The 27,018-nt window shown below is 40.3% G+C and overlaps 1 protein-coding gene across 13 annotated transcripts in view; it reads right to left on the reverse strand.

Moving 5' to 3' along the window:
* LOC144686695 (RNA-binding motif, single-stranded-interacting protein 1-like) overlaps positions 1–27,018 on the reverse strand; it is a 637,597-nt gene that overhangs the window by 151,666 nt on the left and 458,913 nt on the right. For all 13 annotated transcript variants that reach the window (XM_078552250.1, XM_078552249.1, XM_078552248.1 and 10 more), the window contains one exon: positions 2,062–2,153. In XM_078552250.1, coding sequence (XP_078408376.1) covers positions 2,062–2,153 — 92 coding nt within the window. The remainder of the gene's footprint in view (positions 1–2,061; positions 2,154–27,018) is intronic.

The following is a 27,018-nucleotide window of genomic DNA, read 5'->3' on the forward strand; positions in this document are numbered from 1 at the left end:
TGGTTAGATCACATCTAGAGTACAGTGCTCAATTCTGGGCACTGCATTGACAAGAATTGGACTTGGAGGTGATGCAGTATGGGTTCATCAAAATGATATTGGGGCTAAGAGGCATAAAACATCAATACAGGTTGTGTAAACTAGGTTTATATTACCTTAAGTATATAAGGCTATAGGGTCACCTAATTGAAGCATTTCAGATAATTAAAAGATTTGATTGGAAGGATAGAAATAAACTGTTTCCTCTGGTGAAGGAGCAAGTGCACATAAACTTAAAATCAGGTCTAGGTCATTTAGGGTGATATTAGGGAGCATTCTTCATACAAAGATTGGTGGAAATCTGAAACCATTCTCCCAAAAATGCTGTTGAGGCTAGGTGAATTGAAAAATTAAAAAAAAGCTTTATAGACTTTTGTTAGCAAAGGCAATTAAAAGATATGGAACTCAAGGCAGATAAATTGAGTTGAGATACAGATCAGTGATGATCTAACTGAACAATGGAACAGCACTGAAGGGCTGAATGACTTATGCCTATTCTATGTTGATTTGTCCTACTGGATACTGCAGATGCTGGAAATCTGAAATAAAAACAAAAAATGCTAGAAACACTTAAATTATGGAAGGTTATAGGCCTGAAATATTTCCTCAGTTTCTCTCTCCAGAGATGCTGCTCAGGTCTATGACCTTCCATAATTTCTGAGTGTTTCTAGCATTTTTTGTTTTTATTTCAGATTTCCAGCATCTGCAGTATTTTGTTTAAGGTTAGTTGGAAGCCTCATCAAGGGAAATAAAATACTAAATGCTAAAAATGAAAGAACACAAGCTAGAATATTACTTTAGAGTAGGTTAGGCTAGTAGGACAAATCAACATAGAATAGGCACAAGTCATTCAGCCCTTCAGTGCTGTTCCACTGTTCAGTTAGATCATCACTGATCTGCACCTCAACCCAATATATCTGCCTTGAGTTCCATATCTCAATTGCCTTTGCTAACAAAAGTCTATGAAGCTTGTTTTTCTGGAGTATTTCCAGCATTTTGTGTTTTTATTCCAAGTTGTGGAGCTCAAACTTCTGCATTTTTTCTTCAGACCTTGAAGCTAGCCCATGCCTATGACACTCCAGACATCAAATTTCAATGTCAGATTTTGTTACAAATGCAAAAGCATCTACAAATAAAGGAGGAGAGTCATTTTTCTGTTGTGTTTTTTGATCTGGATTCTAAAACTTACAAGCAGCTACAATTTGCTTCTAATTCGCTCAAAAGGTTTATAAAGAGCGACAATTGTGTGGATCTTTCGATTTGGACCAGTTCTTCACAGAGAATATTCGAGTAATGGCCTTGAGGTGGGATCAGGATAGGTTAAATATAGCTCTGATTATCACCATAGTTTTCTAAACTAACGCATGGTAAAATTTGACATGTTAAACATTTTATAGTGTGAATAATCTGGAATAAATCTTGGACAATGTGGTTGCTACCAAGACATAATTTATGCTCTGGATGGGCAGTAAGTCAGTTTCCATACATTTTTAATGAATGCCAAAGATAGTGCAAAGTGCACAGAATGTAGTATTGCTGACACCCTTTTTCTTTTAGGTAAATCAGAATTTCACATTGCTCCTAGCTTTAACCATACTGACCAACGACTATCATGAGAAATCCCTGCTCCATTCTCAGAATTCAGAAAACCTTGTAGAAGCAACAGATGTTACAATTTGAACAGATTGTACAGATTCTGCTTGTTATTTGAAGTAGCGCATTGAAGAATGAATGCGCCACATATAATTCAAGTGTATGAAAAGATTATGTTTTAATAAAATAACAAACCATTATTTTTCCATATTGTTGTAATTTAGAATTACTTCAAATAGGAAACTGAAATGAATAACCTGTCGAAACATTCAAAAACGGATGCGTACACAAGCAAAATATAACGAAGGCAAAAATGCGGATAGTGAAAAGTATTAACATTTTCATAATTTAAGTAATCTGCACCTTGAAAATAAATCTGTGTTCAAATAATCTTAAATATCACACTGATTTTACTTCCTAAGTCTTTACCTTTGCCATCTGTGCTTGGACACCATTGCCCTTTAAGGCAGCCACTGCCTTCTGAGCAGCAGCTGGACTGTCGAAATCCACAAAGCCATAACCTGAAACGCAACGTCAGAGAGCATAATTACTACTTAACCAAAGCCTCACGAGTTCATTAAAAAAAGATGAAATACCTGCAATATTGTCTCTTCAACATTCATTTAATGTATGTACCTATTGCTATGAACAGTGTTCTCCAGGAGGCACATCAAAAAAAAAATTAAGTTTTAACAGGAAAGGAAGTGGCATCTGAACCTTGTTGAATGGATTTGAGACATGTTCTGTGCTATATTTGTAATCTCCTATTATTCTACTATCAAAGATAACATGGGGAAAATAACCCAAACCACTGTGACGTGCACACGAGCATATATTTATCCCTATTTTGAGAGTAATCTTGATCAACGAGATTATGGTATTTAAGATTCTTATTAAGTGCAGCTTCTTAAATAAATCAGATACCAAAAATTACACTCAGTTACTGTACTTAGAATTCATATATACATCTTTTTCTATTTTGAAGAAATCTTATGGAAATGCTTCATAGCATAATTAAATGAGCACTAATAATCTGAAGCATGTGATTGTATAAAATATACTTAATGTCACTTTTTATAGTTAAGCTTAGCAAAATGCACCAATTTAGTTTCTCTAAATATGCAGTGAAGTCAGACATTTATCAGCTATGTGTGTGGGCAGTGGGACATGTCCTAAGGAAACAGTTAGACAGGGCAGGGAGCCAATTTCAACTGCATTCATTTTTAGGACCAGGAGCAACCCCTGATTAGAAAGAACAACAACATCAAAATTGTGCATAACAGGAGATCTTAATACACAAAATGAAATAGACACAAATAAACTAGCAAGTTGCTGGAAATAACGTGTGCCTCTGATCACACCTGGATAAATGCATTTCAGATGAAAGCTGGGAATTTTCCATAACATTCAGATTTTCAAATATGCATATGGTACTACAAATTGAGAATGCCACCTGGTGAGTCAGCCGCCCTCTTTTTCACTTTAAAGCTCAACAGTCCATGGAGGTCCCAACAAAAAAATCCCAAGGTTTTATAGCAGTGAGTGGAATCATAGTGGTGTCAACACAGACAATGGAGAGATGAATTTGAAAAGTGATATCATAGATGATTTAGGGAAAGGGAGCAGCAGAGCCAGAGAAAAAAAAAGTAAGTGCTCAATTATTATTCACAGTTTAATAATTAAGTATATGATATATTAAGCAGCTACTTAAAAAATTAGAGGCAAAGACAAAAACCTATAATTAAGTAAGAACTAACCGAAACATGTAGGTATAATAGGCTAAATATACAAAACTGAACGGGAGAATGGCAATAAGGGGGCTGCTAATTCGAAGAGCTGGTGCAGATATGATGGGTCAAATGGCCTCCTTTTGCACTGTAACAGTTCTGTGATTCTATGAAATAGATAAATAAATAGATATATAAATATACAAAGTAGATGTTGACAGCAGCTTGAGCTGTACAATGGAAGTTGTCACAACAGGCTCCAGCATAGTCAGTTTCACTGTGTTGTTGATGGAGCGAACCATTTGGTCCATCTTCGACAGAATGGTCTCAACGATCACGACAAGTTGGAGCTGGTCTCTTTCACGCTCTGTGAATTGTGCACAGCTCTTTGGTAGGCTGCTCAGTGCACCTAGCATTTTCTGGTAGATGGCCATGATCTTTTTTTTAAGCAGCCAGGGTCAGAGGTTTGCATCCAAGTCCTCTGCAGAAGAACTAGTAAGTCACCTCACCTTGCAGAAAATTGTCATCTGTGACATCCTACCCTAAACCCTGCACACTTGTGCCAGATTGGGGGCCATTACGTACAGATATTTTCCTCGAACCTAGCCTCAAGTCCACATGGGTCCATTATCATCTTTGTTTCAATTATTCTTTTGCAGGATGTGGGCATTGCTGGCTAGGCTAGCATTTATTACCCATCCCTAATTGCCCTTGAAAAGGTAGTGATCTGCTGCCTTCTTGAGCCACTGCAGTCCATGTGGTGTAGGTACACTCACAGTGCTTTTAGGAAGGGCATTCTAGGATATTGACCCAGCGACGATGAAGGGACAGTAATATAGTTATATGTCAGGATGGTGTGTAGCTTGGATGAGAACTTGCCAGTCGTGTTGCCGCCATGCATCTGCTGCGCTTGTCCTTCGAGTTGGTAGAGGTTGTAGGTTTGGAAGGTGATGTTAAAAGGAACCTTGGTGAGTTGCTGCAGTGCATCTTGTAGATTATACACACTGCTACCACTGTGCCTTGGTGGTGGAGGAAGTGAATGATTGTGGATGTGGTGCCAATCAAGCGGGTTGCTTTGTCCAGGACAGTGTCAAGCTCCTTGGGTGTTGTTGGCACTGCACTCATCCAGGCAAGTGGAGTGTATTCCATTACACTCTTAACTTGAGCCTTGTGGATGGTGAACAGGCTTTGGGCAGTCAGGAGTTGAGTTATTCACCTAAGAACTCCCAGCCTTTGACCTGCTCTTGTAGCCACAGTATTTATATGGCTGGTCCAGTTCAGCTTCTGAACAATGGCAACCCCAGGATGGGATTCAGTGATGGTAATGCCATTGAATTTCAAGGAGAGATGGTTAGATTCTTTATTGGACATGGTCAATGCCTGGCACTTGTGTGGCACAAATGTTCCTTGCCACTTATCAGCCCAAGCCTGAACATCATCCAGGTCATGCTGCATATAGATATGGACTGCTTCCATATCTGAGGAGTTGCGAATGGTATTTAACATTGCGCAATATCCCCACTTCTGACCTTATGATGGCAGGAAGGTCACTGATGAAGCAGCTCAGAATGGTTGGGCATAGGACACTACCCTGAGGAACTCCTGCAGCGTTACCCTCGGACTGACACGATTGACCTCCAACAACCACAACCATCTTCCTTTATGCTAGATATTACTCCAACCAATGGAGAGTTTTACCCGCCACTCCCATTGACTTCAGTTTTGCTAGGGCTCCTTGATGCCACTCTCGGTCAGTTGCTGCCTTGATGTCAAGGGCAGTCACTCTCACCTCACCCCTGGAGTTCAGTTCTTTTGTCCACGTTTGGACTAAAGCTGTAAGGAGGTCAGCAGCTGAGTGGCCCTGGCAGAACCCAAACTGAGTGTCAATGAGCAGATTATTGCTGAATACGTGCTGCTTGATAGCATTGTCGATGTCCCCTTCCGCCACTTTGCTGATGATCCAGAGTCCACTGATGGGACGACAATTAGCTAGGTTCGATTTGTCCTGCTTTTTGTGAACAGGATATAGCCGGGTAATTTTTCCACGTTGCCGTTAAATGCCTGCACTGCAGCTGTACTGGAACAGCCGAGCTAGGGGCCCAGCTAGTTCTGGAGACATGTCTTCATTATTATTGCTGGAATGTTGTCAGGGCCCATAGCCTTCAGCCGTTTCTTGATATCACATGGAGTGAATCGAATTGGCTGAAGTTTTGTGGAGGGAATAATTCCCTTGAAATGGTGAAACGGTAGGGGATGATGTGTTTGGTGATGGTAACATGCTGAAGCAGAAATTGTGGGTGATAACCCATTGAATGTGAAGTCTGGTGGGGTAGAAGACAAGGACAAGGGGAACCCTTTCCCCTTCCTCACAAAACCATGATCGTATTCAACAAAGACATCTCCCTTTTCAGCATTCTGAATGGACCGTTCCCTTCTAGTCCACTTCTCAATCACTCCAAACACCCTCTCCTTTCCTTATGCTACTGCAAGAGATGTAATACCTGCCCTTTTACCTCCTCCCTCCCACCGTCCAGGACTTCAAACATTCCTTGCAGGCCAAACAGTGATTTACTTGTACCTCCCTTCAATTCAATATACTACGGTCATCGATTATGATGAGGTCTCCTCTACACTGGGGGGACCAAATGCAGATTGGGTGACCACTTTGTGGAACACTTCCATTCGTCTGCAAACATGACTCAGCTTCAGATCACCTGTTATTTTAATTTTTCACCTCCACCCTGCCCTCAGCCTCCTACACTGTTCCAGTGAAGCTCAATGTAAACTCAAGGAACAGCATCTCATCTTTTGAACAGGCACTTTACAGCCTTCCAGGCCCAACACTGAGATCAACAATTTCAGAATATAAATTCTGCTGACATTTTTTTTTGGATGGCAGCTGTTGCTGATGACTCTACTATTCCCATTTCTACCTCCTTTAAACCTATTTTTTATTTCATTGCCATTTCCTTTCGCCTTGCACCATCGTCCCTTTTAACATTTAATCTCTTTTGCCTCCGCCCTATCACAGACCTTCCCTTTTGCCCTCTCTCCCCCCCTCACTGCTTCCAGTTGCCCTGCCTCTGTACTTGCTTAAAACCAGATACATTTCTAAATGTTTTCCAGTTCTGATTAAAAGTCACTAACCCTGAAACATTAAGAGCTGCCTGCCTTGCTGAGTATTTCCAGCATTTTCTGTTTTAGCTTAAAAATGTGGCTTCCTAATATCAGCCTGCAGCAAAGAATCATCTTATGAAAATCCATAAAATGCCACAACTGCCCTTCTGGTATAACTGGACCAGCATAGCATATGCAGCACTTCAGGTGTCGAGGAGTCATCAGGACAGAAATATGCAGAATTATTTTAGATATTTTAACTTATTCCACTTACTCAATTAGGAAATGGGTTCTCCAATGAATCCCAAAGTATTACCATCTAATCTGTGAACTAGAGATCATCAGTAAAAATTGTTTTCAATACTTCAATTGTATAAAGGATAGTCTATGAAGTGAAAACCAAAAAAATGCAAATTGGTTCAAAACAGATAATAATCAGTATTCTGAATAAGTGCTTTCATGATTTTGATATAAATGAGTTGTAATTCCTGAAAAGGCTAAAACCTCAAAACAAATAAACACACAGGATGAAAATTGTTTGAAGGTTTTCATATTGAGAATGATAACATTGAGTCAGATGATTTTAAGGTAAGAAAAATTAGTCTTATTCAATATTACACAAGGATAGATGGTATTTATCCTAGATTGCTGAGAAAGACTAGGGATAAGCCTTTGTAGAGCACTGACAATCATTATGAGGGATTCAATAGAAACTGGGAAGGTACTGGTAGATTGGAAATAATCCAATGTAATACCAAAATACAAAAAGGTGACAAAGCAGAAAGACTACAACAAACCTATTAGTCTCAAGTCCATTCTATATAAAATAATGACATCATTTAACAATTACTATTGTCTAACAATTACAAGACTACCTCTAATATTACCTGTACAATAATAGGATTCAGAATCTAACTTTGATATCCAAGTGAAATGCAGAAAGTCATTTGACATGGTGCACTGTTAGTTAAACTTACTGTGGAGATTCAGAGTAAACCTTGGGAATAAATAAGAAACTAACAGCAGGATAGGAAACATGTATGTGTTAGAGAAGTTCTCAAAGTTGGGGGTGGTGGGGGCAAGGCTTAATGTTAAGAACACTATCATTTCTAATTGACATAAACGTTCTAAAATTCATGAACTTTAGATGTAAGAGTCAAGATGATGTCAAACTAAAAGCAGTCGTGGTATCAGAACAGACAACTCAGAAATTACAGGGTGAGTTAGATAAAATATGTAAATAAGCAGCGCAGTGGCAGATAAATTTAATGCAGACAAGTGTTGCATGCAGCTGGGAAAAATAGGTGACAAATACAGTCCATGAATAATGTTGAAGTAGCTAAGGAAGAAGCTGAAAGGCAACAGTGTCTTTTTAGATTTACTGCTAAATAGATTCAACCAATGCAAAAAAGCAAATATCAAAGCCCATGGAACACTGAATTAAATAGCCAAAACAGTCAGAGGAGATAGCGATCAAGCTTTAGTGCTCTGGTCGGACTGCACCTTGAATACTGTATTCAGTTCTAGTTGTAAAGGAAAAAGGATGACGTTCTAATGCCAACGTCTGGGAACTGAGAAATCTTAGGGTTGATTTTCTACAATTCAGGTAGGTGGTGGGCCAAGTGACCATTCTGCCCACGTGAAGGCATTGGCAGGAGACCTGACTGAACTTCAAATAAGAACCTCATTTAATTACAAAGCTAATTGCATTACTTTATAGGTAGTTTGTTATTTGAGAGGTTGAAAATCAAGTAGGACAGCCGATCATCTTGGGACTGCAGCAGCATTTTAAAGAGATGAGGTGTAAGTGTTTGGAGTGAATTGGAGCAGCAGGGAAATGTTTGTAACAAGATGGTGAAATAATAGAAGCTTTTCATGCTCAAAACACACAAGAAACTGCATGAAGAATGAATGGTGGTCCCATTTCTTGGAGCAAGATGAAAATCAGCCCTGGCTTTTCAGTCCAGAAAAGAGGCATTGGTGAGATACTAAGGTATACAATACAGTTAAGGGAATGAAAGGTGAATCCAGATTATTATTTTAAATTAAATTGTGAAAGTAGAATGAGGTCATTCGGTCCATGTTGGTAAAAAAGTGGTTTAGAACTAATGCCAAGAAATTCTTCACGCAAAAAGTAATTAACTTGTTGAATGGAAATCCAGACATCATAATGGAGGCAAAAAACAAGAAACAACTGGACACAGATTTTGAGATGTTTCTTAATGGATGAATTGAGATGGGGCAAATAGCCTTTCTCATCATTAATTATTGTGCGATCAATTTAATCATCATGAGTAGACATTTTCATCTCACAACGGTCAATTAACTGGAGGAAAGTTTGAGGTGGAGTTCCCCAGGGGTCAGTGTTAAGATCTTTGCTCTTGCTAATATATCCATGACCTAGATCTTGGCACAGGGGGCATATTTTCAAAATTTGTGGATATGAAATTTGGAAGCATTGTGAAAAAATAGGGGGATAATGTAGAACTTCAAAAAGGCACAAAGGTTGGTAGAATGGCCAGACAAGTGGCAATGAAATTTAATGCAGAGAAGCGTGGGGTGATTCATTTTGGTAGGAAGAATGCAGAGAGACACCATAAAATAAAGTGTATAAAGCTAAAAAGGTACAGGAGCAGACATACCTGGGTGTATATGTGCATAAGTCACTGAAGGGGGCAGGACAGGTTGAGAGAGAGGTTAATAAAGAATACAGTATCCTTTGCTTTTGTACTCCATAGGAATTTAAGTTAAACTTGTATGGAACATTGGTTTGGCCTCAACTGGAGTACTGTGTCCAGCTCTGGGTGCCACATTTTAGGAAAGAAGTGAAGGCACTAGAGAGAATACAGAAAGGATTCATGATAATGGTTCCAGGAATGAGGAACTTCAGTTATGTAGACAGACTGGAGAAGTTGGGACAGTTTTCTTTGGCAGAAGAGAAGGTTGAGGGGAGATTTGATAGAGGTATTCAAAATCATGAGGGGTCTGGACAGAGTAGATAGGGAAAAAATGTTCCCATTGGTGGAATGATCGAGAAGAGGGCGCAGATTTAAGGTAAAAGCAAAATATTTCAGATTTCCAGCATCTGCAGCAAAAACAGAAAATGCTGGAAAAACTTAGCAGGTCTGGCAGCATCTGTGGAGGGAGAAAGAGAGTTAACATTTTGAGTCCATATGACTCTTCAGAGCTAAAGTAGAAGTGTGATGGAGTTTATACTGTTTAAGGAGAGCTGGAGCAGGTAAAGCAAGATAGAAGGTCAGTGATAGAGGGGGCTAAGGAGAGATTGACAAAGATGGCATGGATACAAGTCAAAGGAAGTGTTAATGGTAGTGGTGAAGAGTAAAGGTGCTGATAGTGGCATAAAGGTGAGAAAGCAGAATGTGTTAATAGCATAACAAGGGTCAGTACTCTGTGAAAGAATATAGAAACAGGTGACAGATGTCCCCATGGAGTGGTTGGGGAAAAAGATAAGAGAGTAAATGAAAATAAAAATAAAGAAAAAGGACTGGGTGACCGCTTTGCAAAACACCTTCGCTCAGTCTGCAAGCATGACCCAGACCTCCGTCACTTGCCATTTCAACACACCATCCTGCTCTTATACCCACATCCTTGGCCTGCTGCAATGTTCCAGTGAAGCCCAATGCAAACCGGAGGAACAGCACCTCACCTTCCGATTAGGCACTTTACAGCCTTCTGGACTTAACATGGAGTTCAACAACTTCAGACCATGAACTCTCTACTTTTATCCTCACCCCTTTTTTTTTAAAAAAATTATTTTTATTTTTTATCCACTTATTTTCATTTTTATTCATTGTTTTATCCCCTTTTTACCCCGTTTCCATCCTTTTTCCCCAATCACCACCCCCTCCCCTAAACCGCTCCCAAAAAGACCATCTGTTACTTGTTCCATGTTGTTCTTTCACAAAGTGCTTACCCTTATTCTGCTATTAACACATTCTGCTTTCTTACCCTTTTGCCACTATCAGCACCTTCATTAGTCTTCACCATTACCATTAACACCCTCTTTGACTTGTGTCCATGAAATCTTTGTCAATCTCTCCTTAGCCCCCACCTATTGCTGACCTTCTATCTTGCTTCACCTGCTCCACCCACCCTTAAACAGTATAAATTCCATCACATTTCTACTTCTCTTTAGCTCTGAAGAGTCATATGGACTCGAAACGTTAACTCTGTTTCTCCCTCCACAGATGCTGCCAGACCTGCTAAGTTTTTCTAGCATTTTCTGTGTTTATTACAGATTTAAGGTAATTGGCAAAAGAAGCAATGGCGACACGAGTAAAAACTTTCTTTATGTAGCGAGTGGTTGTGATCTGGAATGCACCGCCCGAAAGTCTTGTGGAGGCAGGTTCAATTGAGATCTTTGACAGAATTGGATTATTATCTGAAATTAAAGAACGTACAGGGCTACAGCGAGGAGGTCGAGGAGTGGCATCGGGTAAGTTGCTCTTTCGGTGAGCCAGGGCAGGCATGACTGGCTGAATGGCCTCTTTCTGTGCTTAACTATTCTGTGAATCTCCACTCTAAGTTTTGTCAGTTCAGATTTTAATGTACAAAAATACACAAAGCTTCATTTTTAGTGCTGAATTATTCACAATTGACAAAGTGTGTGCACATGAAGATCAAGGTTAAGAGTGCTGCTGTGGGTCCATTTGGACTCAATGTGAAGTCAGTTGAACTGACTGTCATGTCCAGTTTTTCTTCAATGAACAATGGACAATGAGTGCAGACAGTTTCCTTTGATCACCACTGGGAATTGCAAATATGAATGTCAAGTGACATCAGGATCTGCAGTACTCTTTACAAATGAATAGTCTGCTTGTACTCACTCTGCAGGCTCACATAAGAATAATCATCACAGGCCAGGTATCAGAAGGATGCAGCAGCAGTATTGCTCTCTGAGCCACCACCGTTAGTGGTGGCCGGTGTGGGGTCGAGGGGTGTTGGGGAGAAAACTTGAGAAAAAAGTGCTAAAGAGAGAAAGGCCAATGAGTCAAGTAGACAGCAATCCACAAAATGGAAATTAAATAATGCTGCTGGTAAACTGGCTCCCCAACTTAAATTCTAACCACTCATACTGAAATAAAATGTAATACACATTCATTCCATATCTGTTACCAAGGGGGTGCACTTCTGCCAGTAAACAACTAAAATAGCAGAATTTACATGTACCATAAAGTAAATGAATTTCGCTGTATTGTGCTGCCTCTGAACTTTTAGTGGGATTATCAGTAATTTCTGAAGAGTGCTGGCCACATTAGAACTGGAATCAGCAACTTTATAACCAAACAAAATGTTTGTTAACAAGTCCCTATGATACCAAATTTTAAACTTTTTATATACAAGAATATCTATAGATATTGGTCCATGAAAGCCAAATATTTAGACTAGATGTGTGTTTTGAGCACCATGTTTTTAAGCTGTATTAATATAGAAGTACTTGAATGTGATAAACAGATTCTTGATTTGCCTTGGAGGGAGATTTTTTTAAAAAAAATTATAGAAAATCACACAGCTTAAATTAAAGCAATGTGTCCATCATCTGAAGGATAGATTTAACTGAATGTACTTGGGAGCTGTCTGAATTTAATGCATGTATAAACAGTTGAGTTGTTCTTGGTGTATAACAAGTAAAAATGCAACAGAAATAATGCTGATGAACAATTTATTGATAGCTTCTAGTAGATAAAAAATATTACATGACCTGTATTAGCTCTCCAGGTTAATGCAATCTATAATCTTTCCAGCTTTTAAGATGTGTAAAATAAGTTGCAATTATACAGTTTTAATAGGTACAGTTTGAGACCTATTTTTCAATTTTCTTTTGTTTCATTTTCAGATTGACTTGGATAATTTTAATTTGTACATCGTTTCTGTGAATATTTTATTATTACAAAGCACACAGTTTGGATCAGATAGGTTACAAATTGTATCCTATATTAGATTTTATTGGTTTGAACTGTTTAAGGGACCTAGAATAATCAGGATACATTTGAAAGATTAAAAACATTTAATCAAATAGTACTTAAGGACTGTTTTTATTATAATAGAGAGAACTAATTTGTAGAATTTGCAAACCATTCAGAATCAGATTGCAGGCAAATAGTCTTCTGACAGCACGTCTATCTCCTAAGGCAGGGACAAAGAGCTGTATTATAATTACATTACCATTTCAACTAGTGTGCTCAAATGCTAGCTAAAATCCTGCGTCGGCTTGAGAATAATCAAAGTAGCAATCTTGGCACTGCAAAGAACATGGGTCATCTGCTAGTTTTGATGGGTAGCTATTAATAGGTGCCTTTGCCTAAGATGGAACTCTGTGCAGAGCAGTTTCCTATATTTCCAATACATAAATGTAAGAAATAATAACTACAATACACAAAATGATAGCTTAACAATAATTCTAAGTATTTGCATTACAATATCTAGCTGTTATTGTACACATGATTAATGAAAACTATATACAATAACCTTATTAGATCCTATCATCCTATTCAGGTTATACTTTGAAATTCATGTATAGCAACAAGAAGAATGATGCACTTGTTGGATATCCTGCGAGATGAGGGATAATATTGAAAAATTGCATTGTTGAATTAAAACATGAAAAAATGGGATATACTTTATGAACTAATGCTCCTTTTGCAGAGCTCCATGTACCGGGAAACGTTTAGTGGGAATTAGAGTACCCCACATACTTTTACACACATTATATTTGGAGAATTAGACAGGACATGCTGATCTGAGTGCCTAACTTCCTGGTTAGCATTCCCTTCACATGAAACTTGCACAGGGTGTGCTAATTGTTGAACTCTATCCCATATTATTAAAGAAGTTTCAAATAGCACACGCAATGAATGAACTGTTAATTTACATTTCTTTCAAAAACTTCTGTACACAGTAGAAGAACTGTACATCACAGCACATAAGAGAGACAAGAAGCACAAAAAACTTGGAGGGACACATGACAACAACAAGAAATAATTTCTTTTAAATCTGCATTTTCATGAGTGTCATTAAAGGAGCCAACTCTGGGAAAATAAGATACTTAGCCCCAGCTGTGTCCCCATGTGGTAACATTTTATTTTTGTGACATATTTGGCACACTGTATTTTAAATTCTTTTCTGTGGAACCCAGATGAGATTAGTTTCCAGCTGGAAGACCTCAAGCAACCTCGCTTTGGTGATGTCAGTGAAAATGTTCTCAGGCATACAATCTATAATTTTTCCAGCTTTTAAAATTTGTTAAATTGCAGCTGAGCAGTTTTAGTCGGCACAGTTTATGTAACTTATGTATCAGTTTTCTTTTTTGTTCCATTTTCAGATTGACTTGGATCATTTTCATTTGTACATCTTTTCTGTGAATATTTTGTTATTACAAAGAACACAGCTTGGCTCAGATAGGTTGCAAATTGCATCCTATATTAGATTTTACTAGTTTGAATTCTTCAAGTGTCCTAAGATAATCAGGGGAAATTTGAAGGATTCATGTACTCTCCAGCAATTAAGTAATTTTGAGCAAATTCAAGAGTTTTAATATTTTTAAAACCAAACCTATAATGAATTGTTAACCAAACAGAGCAAAGGCTCACAAGCTTTGGCCGAAGAAAGGGTTCCTGAATGGTTTAGAAGCACCCTTTAGTGCCGGTCAGCAGACATTTTCCAAAGAATGTGAGCAGTGAGTCTTAGATGTCTTTTTCAGAAAATGGCTGCACCTAAGCTCCATGAACTTGGAATGTTACTTTGAATACAAACAGAGATAAGAATCTATCACACAGATCTCATTTAGGATTTTGTAAAGCACTTTGAAAATACTCAATAATACATACTGTTGACATCATAGAATAATACAGCACAAAAGACGCCATTCAACCATTCATTTTACTGATGATCGAGAATGGACTGGTGGGGCGGTAACTGGCCAGGTTGGATGTGTCTTACTTTGTGTGTACAGGACATACCTGGGCAATTTTCCACATTTCAGCTTTTTAAAGAGCTAACCAATTTGTGCTATTTCCCTGCTGTTTTCACATAGCCCTGTAAATTATTCCTTTTCAAGTATTTATCCAATTCCCGTTGGAAAGCTCTTATTGAAACTGTTTCCACCACCCTTTCTGACCATGCATTCCAGATCATCATAACTTGCTGTGTTTTTTTTAAATTCATTCATGGGTCGTGGATGTTGCAGGCCATGCAAGCATGTATTGCCCATCCCTAACTGCCCTTGAGAAATTGGTGGTGAGCTGCCTTGTTGAACTGCTGCAGTCCATGTAGCGTAGGTACACCCATATTGCTGTTAGGGAGTGAATTCATAGAGTTTAACCCAGCGACAGTGAAGAAACGGCTATATATTTCCAAGCCAGGATGGTGAATGGCTTGCAGGGGAACTTCCAGGTGGTGGTGTTTCCATGTGTCTGGTGCCCTTGTCCTTCTAGATTGTAGTGGTCATGGGTTTTGAAGGTGCTGTCGAAGGAGGCTTGGAAGGAGGCTTGGTGAGTTCCTGTAGTGCATCTTGTAGATGGTATACAATATTGCCACTGTACGTCAATAGTGCAGGGAGTAAATGTTTGTGGATGGGGCATTAATCAAGCAGACTGTTTTGTCCTGGATAGTGTCAAGCTTCTTGAGTGTTGTTGGAACTGCACTCATCCAGGCAAGTGGAGAGTATTCCATCACACTGCTGACTTCTGCCTTGCAGATGGTGGACAGGCTTTGGGGAGTCAGGAGGTAAATTACTCGCTGCAGAATTCCTAGCCTCTGACCTGCTCTTGTAGCCACAGTATTTATATGGCTAGTCTAGTTCAGTTTCTGGTCAATGGTAACTCCAGGATGTTGACAGCGGGGGATTCAGTCATGATAATACTATTAAATGTCAAGGGCAATAGTTAGCTTCTCTTTTGCTGGAAATGGTCATTGCCTGGCACGAATATTACTTGCCACTTGTCAGCCCAGGCCTGGACATTGCCCAGGTGTCATGAAATGATGTTAATGTGTGTGGGGTGGGGGTGGGGGCGTGTGTGTGTGTGTGTGTGTGTGTGTGTGGTAGGGGTGTGTGTGTGTGTGGTGGGGGTGTATGTGTGTGTGTGTGTGTGTGTGTGTGTGTGGTGTGTACGCACATGCTAACTGGATTAAAGCCAGCTATCCTGGGTGCTTTGATGTATAGTAGTTTTGAGATGTTATCTGGAAGGTAGAGTACATTTCCCTTTTGTTGAGTAAACCATTCAAATACTGGGGGTGAAATATTACACCTGGCAAGAAGACACCAAGCAATGTTTATATTACTAATAAAACTGGTAATATGAAAGGGGTTCAACGGGCCTGGTAATACAATGAGAATTTACATTCAAAGTGGAAGACTGGGTATAACAGAAAGGAGTTTGTGTGTGCAGGCCAGAGGCATGTAAGATCTAAGCCTGTAAGCCTACCACTGTATCTGCAAAGGAACAAATTGAAAGGAACCTCATTTTGAATTCATAAGGTGAAAAATGCTTTGCCTGGTGTCTGTTTAGTCTTTTCGTTATTGTTGCCTTAGTGGAGATTAATTTGGGAATATGTTAAAAGTTATGATAGTTGTAATTTGCAGCCATGTGTATGTTTAGTTTGTTGTAAATTAATAATTGTCTCATTTAGTTTGATATAAAAACCTCTCAAGAACTGATGGTCCTATTCCTGAATTTATAGCTGCAACTCAAAACATACCAATTGAAAATAAGGTTATTACTGGGATTTTAAATAACTCAGCCTTTACAAACTGCTGTGTCATAACACCAGGTCTTGCTCTATTTGGAGATGGACTGCTTCAGTGTCTGAGGGGTCATAAATGGTGCTGAACATGTTCACTGATGATTGCACAATCCCCACTTCTCACTTTGTGATGGAAGGTCAGTGATAAAGCATCTGAAGATGGTTGGGCCTCAGGCACTACCCTGAGAAACTCCTGTAGTGATATCCTTGAACTGAGACAACTGACCTCCAACAACCACAACCATCTTCCTTTGTGCTAGGTATGACTCCAACCAGTGGAGAGTTTTTTCCCGCTCTTCCCATTGATTTCACTTTTGCTGGGACTCCTTAATACCACACTTGGTCAAATGCTGCCTTGATATCAAGGGCAGTCACTCTGACCTCACCTTTGGAGTTCAGATCTTTTGCCAATTTTTGAACCAAGGCTGCAATGAGATCAGGAGTTGAGTGACCCTGGCGGAACCCAAACTGAGCATCAAATGAACAGGTTAATGCTAAGCAAGTGCCACTTGATAGCACTGTCGATGATCCTTTCCATCACTTTACTGATGATCGAGAGTAGACTGACGTGGCAGTAATTAGCCAGGTTGGATTTGTCCCGCTTTGTGTACAGGACATACCTAGGCAATTTTCCACATTGCCAGGTAGATGCCAGTGTTGTAGCTGTACTGGAACAGCTTGGCTAGGGCTGCAGCAGGTTCTGGAGCACAAGTCTTAAGTACTGTTGCCGAAATATTGTCAGATCCATAGCCTTTGCAGTATCAAAGTGCCTTCAGCCATTTCTTGATATCACATGAACTGAATCAAATTGGCTGAAGACTGGCATCTGAGATGTTGGTGACCTCCGGAGGAGGCCGAGATAGACCATCCACTCAGCACTTCTGTTGCAAATGCTTCTGCCTTATCTTTTTCACTGATGTGCTGGGCTCCCCCATCATTGAGGATGGGGATATTTGTGGAGCCTCCTCCTCCTCCAGTGAGTTATTAAATTGCCCACCTGCCACATCCAGTCATGAATGTTGGAGTGCAGAGCTTACATCTGATCCGGTGGTTGTGGAATTGTTTATCTCTGTCCATCACTTGCTGCTTATGCTGTTTGGCACGCAAGTAGTCCTGTGTTGTAGCTTCACCAGGTTGACACCTCATTTTTAGGTATGCTTGGTGCTGCTCCTGCCATGTCCTCCTGCACTCTTCATTGAACCAGGATTGATCCCCTGGCTTGGTGGTAATGGTAGTGGGGGATACACAGGGCCATAAAGTTACAGAGATTGTGGAGGAGTACAATTCTGCTGCTGTTGATGACCCACAGTGCCTCATGCATGCCTAGCCTTGAGTTGCTAGATCTGTTCGAAATCTATCCCGCTTAGCATGGTGGTAGTGCCGCACAGCACAATGGAGGGTATCCTCAATGTGAAGACAAGACTTCATAATCACAATGACTGTGCAGTCACTCTTACCAATGCATCTGCGACGGGCCGATTGGTGAGGATGAGGCCAAGTATGTTTTTCCCTCTTGTTGGTTACCTCACCACCTGCCACAGACCCAGTCTAGCAGCTGTGTCCTTTAGGACTTGGCCAGCTCAGTCTGTAGTGGTGCTACCGAGTCACTCTCGGTGATGCACATTCAAGTCCCCCACCAAGAGTACATTTTGCACCCTTGCCACCCTTAGTGCTTCCTGCAAGTGGTGTTGAACATGGAGGAGTACTGATTCATCAGCTGAGGGGTTGGGGCAGGGGGTGAGGTGTGGTTGCAGTACATGGTAATCAGCAGGAGCTTTCCTTGCTTGACCTGACGCCATGAGACTTCATGAGGTCTGGAGTCAATGTTGAAGACTCCCAAGGCAACTCCCTCCTCACAGTATACCACTGTGCTGCCACCTCTGATGGGTCTGTCCTGCTGGTGGGACTGGACATATCCAAGGATGGTGATGGTCTGGGACATGATCTGTAAGGTATGATTCTATGAGTACGCCTATATCAGGCTGTTGCTTGACTAGTCTGTTAGACAGCTCTCCCAATTTGGGCATTAGCCCCCAGATGTTAGTAAGGGGGACTTTGCAGGGTTGACAAAGCTGAGTTTGCTGCTGTTGTTTCCAGTGCCAAGGTCGATGCCAGGTGATCCATCTGCTTTCATTCCTTTTAGACGTTTTAGAGGTTTGATACAACTGAGTGGTTTGCTAGGCCATTTCAGAGGGTATTTAAGAGTCAACTACACTGTTGAACAAATTCTCATGTCAACTTTGGTGCTTTGGTGAATTAATTTAAATTTGTCCTGTCTGGGTACTGAGCATTATGCAACTAGAAGCAGTTTCTCCTTATTTAAAAACTTACCAAAATCCTTCAATATTTTCAAAACTTTTATCGAATCTCCCCTTCCCTGCTCTAAAGGGAGCAACAGGTTTTTCCAGTCTCTTCAGGAAACTACAGTCGTTCATGCATCCATCCATTTCACCCATTCTACTAAATCTCTTCTGCACCCTCCGTAAGGCCTTGACATTTTCCTGAAGTGGCACGCTCTGAAATGGTCACAATATTCCAGCTGGGGTCAAACCAATGTTTTATAAAGGTGTAGAATAACTTCCTTGCTTTGTACTTTGTGCCTCTATTTACAAAGCTAAGGATAAAATACGCCCTTTTAAGAACCTTCTCAACTTGTCCTGCCACCTTCAAAGACTTGTGTACTTGGCAGGAAGTACAAGGAGGCCACATACTCCTTAGAAAACAAGTGTCTAAATGGAGTAGAAAAATGGAGTAGCGGTACAGGTCCACAACTTCCTGTAAGCAGTGATAGAGATTAATAAGGTCATAAAGAAAACAAAGTACTTGCAGAGGGATCAGAGGGATAGAAAAGCAAAGAATGAGAACATAAAGTGCAGAAAAAACAGCTGTGAGGAGGCAGTGAGGAGCACCAAGGAGAGCAGCCGTGGGGTGAGACTAAAACGTGGATCTTTGAAGCAGGCGGAGTGGTCTAGTACAAACACTACAGCATTCTCAGAATTCTGATAAAGTGGCATCAATAGTGATGTCACAGCAAATATGGAGAAGTTCACATACTTACAAAAATTTTCAGACCACTGATGTTAGGTTGACTGGGCTGTAATTAGCGGATATATCCTCTCCCTTTTTTTTTGAAGTGTCATGAAAGCATAATAATTTTCATAACATTATTCTGGTTTGTCGAGTTCGTTTATGGGTGTAAGTGCAGATGGTTCTGAGAGATTTAATTACATTTGGAGTCAGGGAGACTGCAAGCTTGAAATTATCAAAAGAAGTTAGGTGTAGAAGTGTACTTGAAATGCTAATGCATAAACATGGATGCTGTCTTAAGGTGTGAAGGAATTTACACTTCTAGATAAGTGAAGGAGTTGTTTGAATTTCAAAAGGGATGTTAGGGTATTTATAACTAGCCAGATAGGCAAGGCCAAGCTGTGTGTTTATTTTTCCCCAAAGGTTACTGACAATATTGGCAACATGGAAGTTTTTACATTATGGGAAAAGTGCATTTCCAAAGACATATGGAACAATGTAATTTACAGATTTAAAAGAGAGAAACATATATAAAGGAGAATGAAAGGCTATGTTGGGGGAGGGGGGCATAAAAGATCTAACAGGAGGGTGTGAAACAACCTTCGGGAAGCCTCCAGCCATTTGTGCATAAGTCTGCTGTGTCCAGTAACTAAAGTTGGAGACAAGCTTTTGGAATTCCAATGTCAAGTGGGTACTGTGGTAACTTGCTGGTTTGCTTTTTAAATTTAAAATCTATTTTGGACTGTGCTTTAAAGGCTGTGTGGTAATTTAGAGTCAGGTTAATTAGGAATTTTAGGATTTGTTATAGTATTAAGTAATTGTGGTGTTATGTATGTGTTTGAAATCTTTTGTTAGTAAATATTTTAATTTAATTTTTAAAAATCTCTAAAGGTCTTGGTGGACTCATTACTTCTGAATTCAGTGCACACATCTTGTAGTAAAATACAAATTGCAAAACCGTTGTGATAGCATGGCCAAGTTTCCCCTCTGGATTTGGTCCACCTGGCAAACATCATCTGCCACATCATAACACAAGGGTGTACCATGTGCAATCCTCCAATCCTCTAGCACCGCTCTAACACCCAATGAGGTTTGGAAGATTGTAACCAAAGTCTCCATAATTTCCACCTTTACTTCGCTCAAGAACCTCAGATGCATCCCATCTAGACTGGGTGACTTCTCCACTTTGGGGTCCATAACATTGGCAGAACTCTCTTCTGGTCAGTATGGACTTTTTTGTTAAGGGAAGTCATGTTGTCTAATCCAAATGAATTTTTTTTTGAGGGAATCACCATGATTATAGGAATGCAATAGATACTGCAGGCAGATTTCAGGAAGAGACTTTTGTGCGCGTTAGAGGCTTGTTACAATAGCTGTTATGCCTAGTAAGGACATTATATTCTTAATTTTCAAAATATGGGCTTCAATCGTTATTTGAAATTAACTTTAAAAAGTGGTCAAATGCTGTCCAAGATGGCTGCCAAAGTTCAGGTGACTTTTTGTCATTTCCATCACACAAAGGATTAACTCATGTCTGTACATGCTTCTGGAAAGTTCTTAAAATGTAAATGACTGTGGATGGAACCTTGAATAGAGAATCACAATGCAAAACACTTATGGATTTACACCACCCATTGACTGGGTATTTACCCAAAACTCAAGTCCAGACTTCATGTCTCCAAGTTCGAAGCTTAAAGTGTCTAGAAACTATAAGGACAAGAGGAGAACAGGATACTGCTTAACAGTGAATTCAGGCAGCGCAAGAGGATTATCATTTTCACCTGCAAAGATCCACCTCCACAGAAACTTGGCGATTACCACATCTAGAAATCCAGAGACTTCCAGCTTTCATTCACCTCCAAAGAACCACAAGAGAGAACCCATCAGGCCCTGCACATTGTACATTTTAAAGGACTTAATCTGTACTTGATTTGTTTCTAGAATTCTGTTAAAATCTAGCTACATGCTTCATTCATTGAGTGTGTTTGGCTATGCACATGAGGCAGTGCGTGTTTTTCATTGCGTTTACATTTTGGGGTGTTGTGTGAATAAATGTTAGCTCAGATCTTCCTGTCTCTGGATGGTCGGAAACCGGACATACCCTGGAGGATGCTCTATGGGACCCCTCAGGAGTCTGGACCCAAAGACTCCTCAGGAATTGCCCTGGAAGTTTCAACTTCTGATAGGCAATTCCCCTGCATCCGGAACCCTTTGAATACGTTTCCAACTCTGAATTAGAGTCAGATACTTTGGAAGGAACCGAATCACTTACCTGGGTCGTTATAAAAATATTAGGAAAAAACCATGCTGCTGGATAACTAGACAACTGACTGCCCCGACTCCCCATTACCCATCCCCAAATCCCGCACCCTACAACCCCCCTGACCCTCCGACCACACCCCCAACGGCCTGCCAACTCTCCCCCCACCTCTACCACTAACCTGACCCGACCTCACCACCCTACCTACTTACCTTACTCAGACTCATTCACTAACACACTAAAAAGCTATTTAAATGTCCCAAAGGTTTTCAATATACTAGTGAATGAAGACTTATTTACCAAAATACGGCAGCTAGTGCCATAAAAAGGGGGTATGGCTTGGCTTCCCCCCACCCCCGATGATCCTGCATTATTCCCAGAACAGGTACGCTCTGCATTTCTGAAGGCCAGGTTCAAAAGTCCGGGACAGAAATGTGGAGCACCAAATTAGTGTAAAAAATAGGAGCGGAATGGCAATCTGATAGTGATTGCCACCCCTCAGAAGATTCGATCCCTGACCATTTCTTCTGACTTACTTACCCAAAAGCCTGCTCTGTGTCTATTACTAAAAGTTGTGACACTAAAAAGCCAAAACACTCCCTCTAAACACACATCTTGTTGTGGACACCTGACAGATGGGGAGAAAAGGGAAAAGTCATCCCACCATCTCTCCCCCCCACTGTAATACAACAAATATACATAGTATTAAAGGAAATGCAGCTGTGTGGAGAGAGGGATAGCAAATTGCCAGAAAACAAAAAATAGAAGGTAATATTATTTTTTGATCATTGCACAGTAGAGTATCTCAGAGTTCTATGCTGCAACCTATTTATCTCTCCCATTCACAAATTATTTGGGTATGGATATGAGGAATTATATTCAAGTTTGTTGATGTCAAAATCAGGGGCATGGAAATCTGTGAGGAAGAAAGCAAGAGATTGAATAATGATATCAAACCGAGTGGGCAGAGAACTGGTAGGTACAGATAAATCTGCAGGAGTACATTTTGAAACACAATGATTGAAAGGAAACATATATATTTAACTGTAGAATTTATTGAAGTAGAGACACATTAAGTATGGTATAGCTCAGGAGGCCATTCGATCCATTGTGCCTGTGCCAACTTTTTGGCAGAGGTATCCAGTTAATTCAGTTACCCTGCTTTTTCCTCAAAGCCCTGCAAATGTTCCCTTCAAGTATTTATTAAGTTTACGCTTGAAGGTTAATATTGGATCTGCTTCCATCACCCATTCCAGATCACAAAACTGGCCATGTGGTTGTTTTTCCTCATATCACACCTGATTATTTTGCCAATCTCCTTAAATCTTTTACCTTGGGATGTTAATGTTGCAAATGCTATGACAACTGAGTACATGCCTTCATTGTAATTAAGAGCAGCTGATACCAATTGGGGTAAGGTTAGGGCACATATAAAGAACCAGTTTTTACCTGTGTGAGGATGAAGATACTGTGTGGAAGGGAAAAGTCATCTGCACTTATGTTATACTGAGTTTTGTGAATAAACCTATGTTGAAGACAGACCATCTCCAGCTTCTTTGTCATATGCCTGTTCAGCAGATCGACTAACACTGGATACTGACCCTCTGCCACTGGAAACAGTTTCTCCTTATTTACTCTATCATAAGGGTTCATGATTTTGAACACCTCCATGAAATCTCCTCCTAACCTTTAGCTTAGATTCCTTGGCTTTTTTACCCTGTGCCTCTGTTAATAAAGTCAATGATCCCATATTCTTTTTTTTTAAAAAGCAGCCTTAAGCTTGTCTTGTCACCCTCAAAGTTGTGTACACCTACATTTCCAGATCTCTATTCCTGCACCCTCTTTAAAATTGAAGCATTTAGTTTATATTGCCTCTCCCCAGTCTTCCAACTTATATCTTTAATTTCACTCTTTTCAGCATTTAAATTTAATCGGCTATGTGTGTGCCCATTTCATCATGCTTGTCTGTATCCTTCTGAAGTCTGTTATTATATTTGTGTCATGTGCAAACTGAAATTATGCCCTGTATGCCTAAATCCAGGTCATTAATTATACAAAAAAACTAGTGGCCCTAATACTGACCCCATGGGAACACACCACTCAGTTTGAAAACAACTGTTCACCACTACTCTCAGCTTTCTATCCATCAGCCATTTTCATATTCACACTGCCACTGTCTCTTTAATCCCAAGGGCTTCAATTTTGCTAACAAGTCTATTATGTCTTTATCAAGCGCCTTTTAAAGTCCATTATTATATCAACCACAATGCCTTCATAATTACCTCTATACGTTACTTCAAAGAACTAGTCAAACACGACTTGCCTTTGACAAATCCACCATGGCTTTTAGCCCATACTTTTCCAAGTGCCAATTAATTCTGGCTCAGATTATTGCCTTTGAAAGTTTCCCCAACACTATCAGGCTGACTTTGTATGTTTGTTCCATTGTATGTAGGCGTCACTGACAAGAAAGATTGCTGCCAACGCCGACACAATTTCCTTTTCTAATTCCCTCAGTCACCAATTGCAACCCATCTGGACTGGGTGACCTTTGAGCATTGCTAACAATTTAAGTAACTTACTTTATTTTCATCCTATCCAATATCGCTACTCTCCCCTTTACATCTACATTGGCAGCATCATTTTCTCTAATGAAGACAGTGCGAAGTACTCATTTAGTACCTCAGACATGCCCTCTGTCTCCACAAAAAGATCACCTTTTAGGTCCCTCATCAGTCTCATCCTGCCTTGGACTGTCCTTTTACTATTTATATGTTAAGGAAATACTTTTTTTTTGTCACTTTTTATGCTAATTGCTAATCTATTCCCTTTCACTTTGCCCCTAATTTCCTTTTTCAGTTTTCCCCTGTACTTTTTGTATTCATCTTTGATTCTCAACCAAATTTGAGCCTATTATTTGTCATAAGCCACTTTTCTTCAGTTTCATTTTAATCTCTGTACCTTTATTCGTCCAGGGTGCTCTCATTTTGGATTACCACATTTAATTTTCCTTAGTCTTTTTCCATACTGCTCTAATCAAATGATATTTTGATGACTGTTTCCCAAATGCTCTCCCACTGAGTCAACTCCTCTTGCCTCACTTCATTCCCCACTAGATCAGCACTGGTTTCCTTCCCCACTGGGCCAGAAATACATTCATCAAGAAAGTTTTCTTGTACCCTTTTCAGGGTTTCCTCTCCTTCTGTGCCCTTTATGCTTATTTTCAAGTCTATATTAAGGTAATTGAAGTTCCCTACTCAAGGACTACTCAAATTCTTGATTCTTTCTTCAAAATGCTCCTCTATCTGCTTCCCACTATTTGATGGTGCATAGTGTACAGATGCACCATCGTAATAGCTCCTCTATTGTTCTTTAATTCTAACCAGAGAATCACAGTGGAGCCTTAGGAACATAGCATAACACAGGAGTGGTAAGACAACCCATTCCTTGGCCCCTGAGGAATGTAAATACAGCACAGTTGCAGTGAGTGCATCACAAATCATTTGTCAGAGAAACTAAATAAGTGATGCCACAGCTAGCGTGGAGGATGGAACCTGAAGAATTATCGCTAAGTATTTAGTGGTTAGAGTTAAACTAGTTTGAGTATTTAGCTTACTGGCTGTTTTCAATGGTTAGTTTTTTTTTAAAAAAAAGAGTTGTTTTTTTAAAAAATGTTAGCCAAATAATTCACTTTCACTTGTTGGTCCTCCAATGAGAAGGTGACCATGTTCATCCTCTAGGATGTTTGATAGGGTTCCAGTAGAACGTAGGTGACTGCTAAGGCTGATCTGTGCCCCAAAAAGGTTTTGCAAATAGGACAGGATTCTGCAGATGATTGAATTTTGGCCGAGTTGTCAGCTTGGGATTTCCACTCCTTGCATTTTCTCTCTGCCTCTGATATATGCAATTACTTTTGAAAGATACAGCGCTGTTTTATTTGGTTGTGCCAGGTGCAGCTATTCTGGGCGAGCTTCTCCCAGGACTCAAGGTCATTATCAAAACTCCGAAGTGAAGCCTCAAGTATGTCCTTGTAGTGCTTCCTTTGACTGCCACGAGAGCACATCCCAGACTCAAGTTCTCCCTAGAAGATTTGCTTTGGTGAGTGAATGTCAGGCATTCTGGCTACAAGACCAACCCAGCTCAGTTGTGAATGTTTCAATATGGCCTGGATGCCTGGGAAGCCAGCTCAGATGAGTACCTCAGTGTCTGATGTTTTGTCCTGCCATCTTATTTTCCGAAGGCAGCTCTAATGACAGTGGCTGAACCTCTTGGCATGACACTTGTACACAGTCCAAATCACAGATGCGTAGAAGTGGGCAGAGTGCACAGAGTGGGCAGAACTACTGTTCTATAGACTTTCAGTTTGGTAGTAGACTCACTCCTCTTCATTCCTAGACCAATGATCAAAGTCTGCCAAATGCTACACTTACTTTGGCAATTCTTGCAGTTGTCTTGTTGTCAATTTGGACAGCTTGAGAGTGAGTGTGCTGCTGAGATAAGTGAACTTATCCACTGTTGACAGGTTCCGGTCACGGACTGAAACCTTGAACACGTGTTCGGGCTTTTCTGGTGCAAGCTGGTACTTGTCTTAAACTTGTGTCTTAAACCAGGCTGTCCAAAAAAGTGTTGTCCACAAACTGGACATTTCTAGAATGTGCCATGCAGCAAATTTAATTGATTAACACAAAAAAGTTTACCTGAACAATTCAGCAAGGCGCTGCATTGGCATGGCTTGACACCCAACTAGCCATCTGATTCGTCATTTGCACACTGGTCAATTCCCGAGCTCCAAGCAACCCTTGACCTCACCTGACCCAGCTTGACCCAAACCGTCCATGGCCTGAAATCTGGCGAGATCTAAAATCTGGCAAGGCCTTGGTCATGAGGTTTTTGGTTATGAGACACTGCCTGTACATTGTTCACCTCGTGCTGATCTTAAGACCAAAGTTGTTGCATGCATTGGAGAACAAATCCATGCTAAGATGCATATCTAGCTCTGAACTGGCAGCAAATACAGAGTCATCGGCGAACAGGAAATCGGTAAACATATCCTTGAAGACCTTGGTCTTTGTTTGGAGTTGTCTCAGACTGAGCAGTTTCCCATCTGTGCAATATCTTTTTTTGATGCCAGGATCACTATCATGGAAGAATTGGAGAACATGGAGGAAAACATTCTGAAGAGGACTGGCACTAGCACACAGCTTTATTTAACTCCATTTGTGACAATGGGTCAGAAGACTCAACCTCATCTAGGACATGCGCGAGCATATTGCCATGGAACTGTCAAAACATTGTGATGAATTTCTCAGGGCAGCCAAATTTCTCTATTATCTTCCAAAGGTCCTCACAGCTGACCGTGCCAAAGGACTTGACCAGGTCAACGAATGTGGTGTAGAGGTCCAAGTTCTGTGCCTGGCATTTCTTCTGCAGCTACCTAACTGCAAACACCATATTAGTGGTTCCTCAACCTTCTCTGAAACTGCACTGACTCTC

This window comes from Cetorhinus maximus, chromosome 11 (assembly GCF_964194155.1).
Source record: "Cetorhinus maximus chromosome 11, sCetMax3.hap1.1, whole genome shotgun sequence".
Taxonomy (NCBI): domain Eukaryota; kingdom Metazoa; phylum Chordata; class Chondrichthyes; order Lamniformes; family Cetorhinidae; genus Cetorhinus; species Cetorhinus maximus.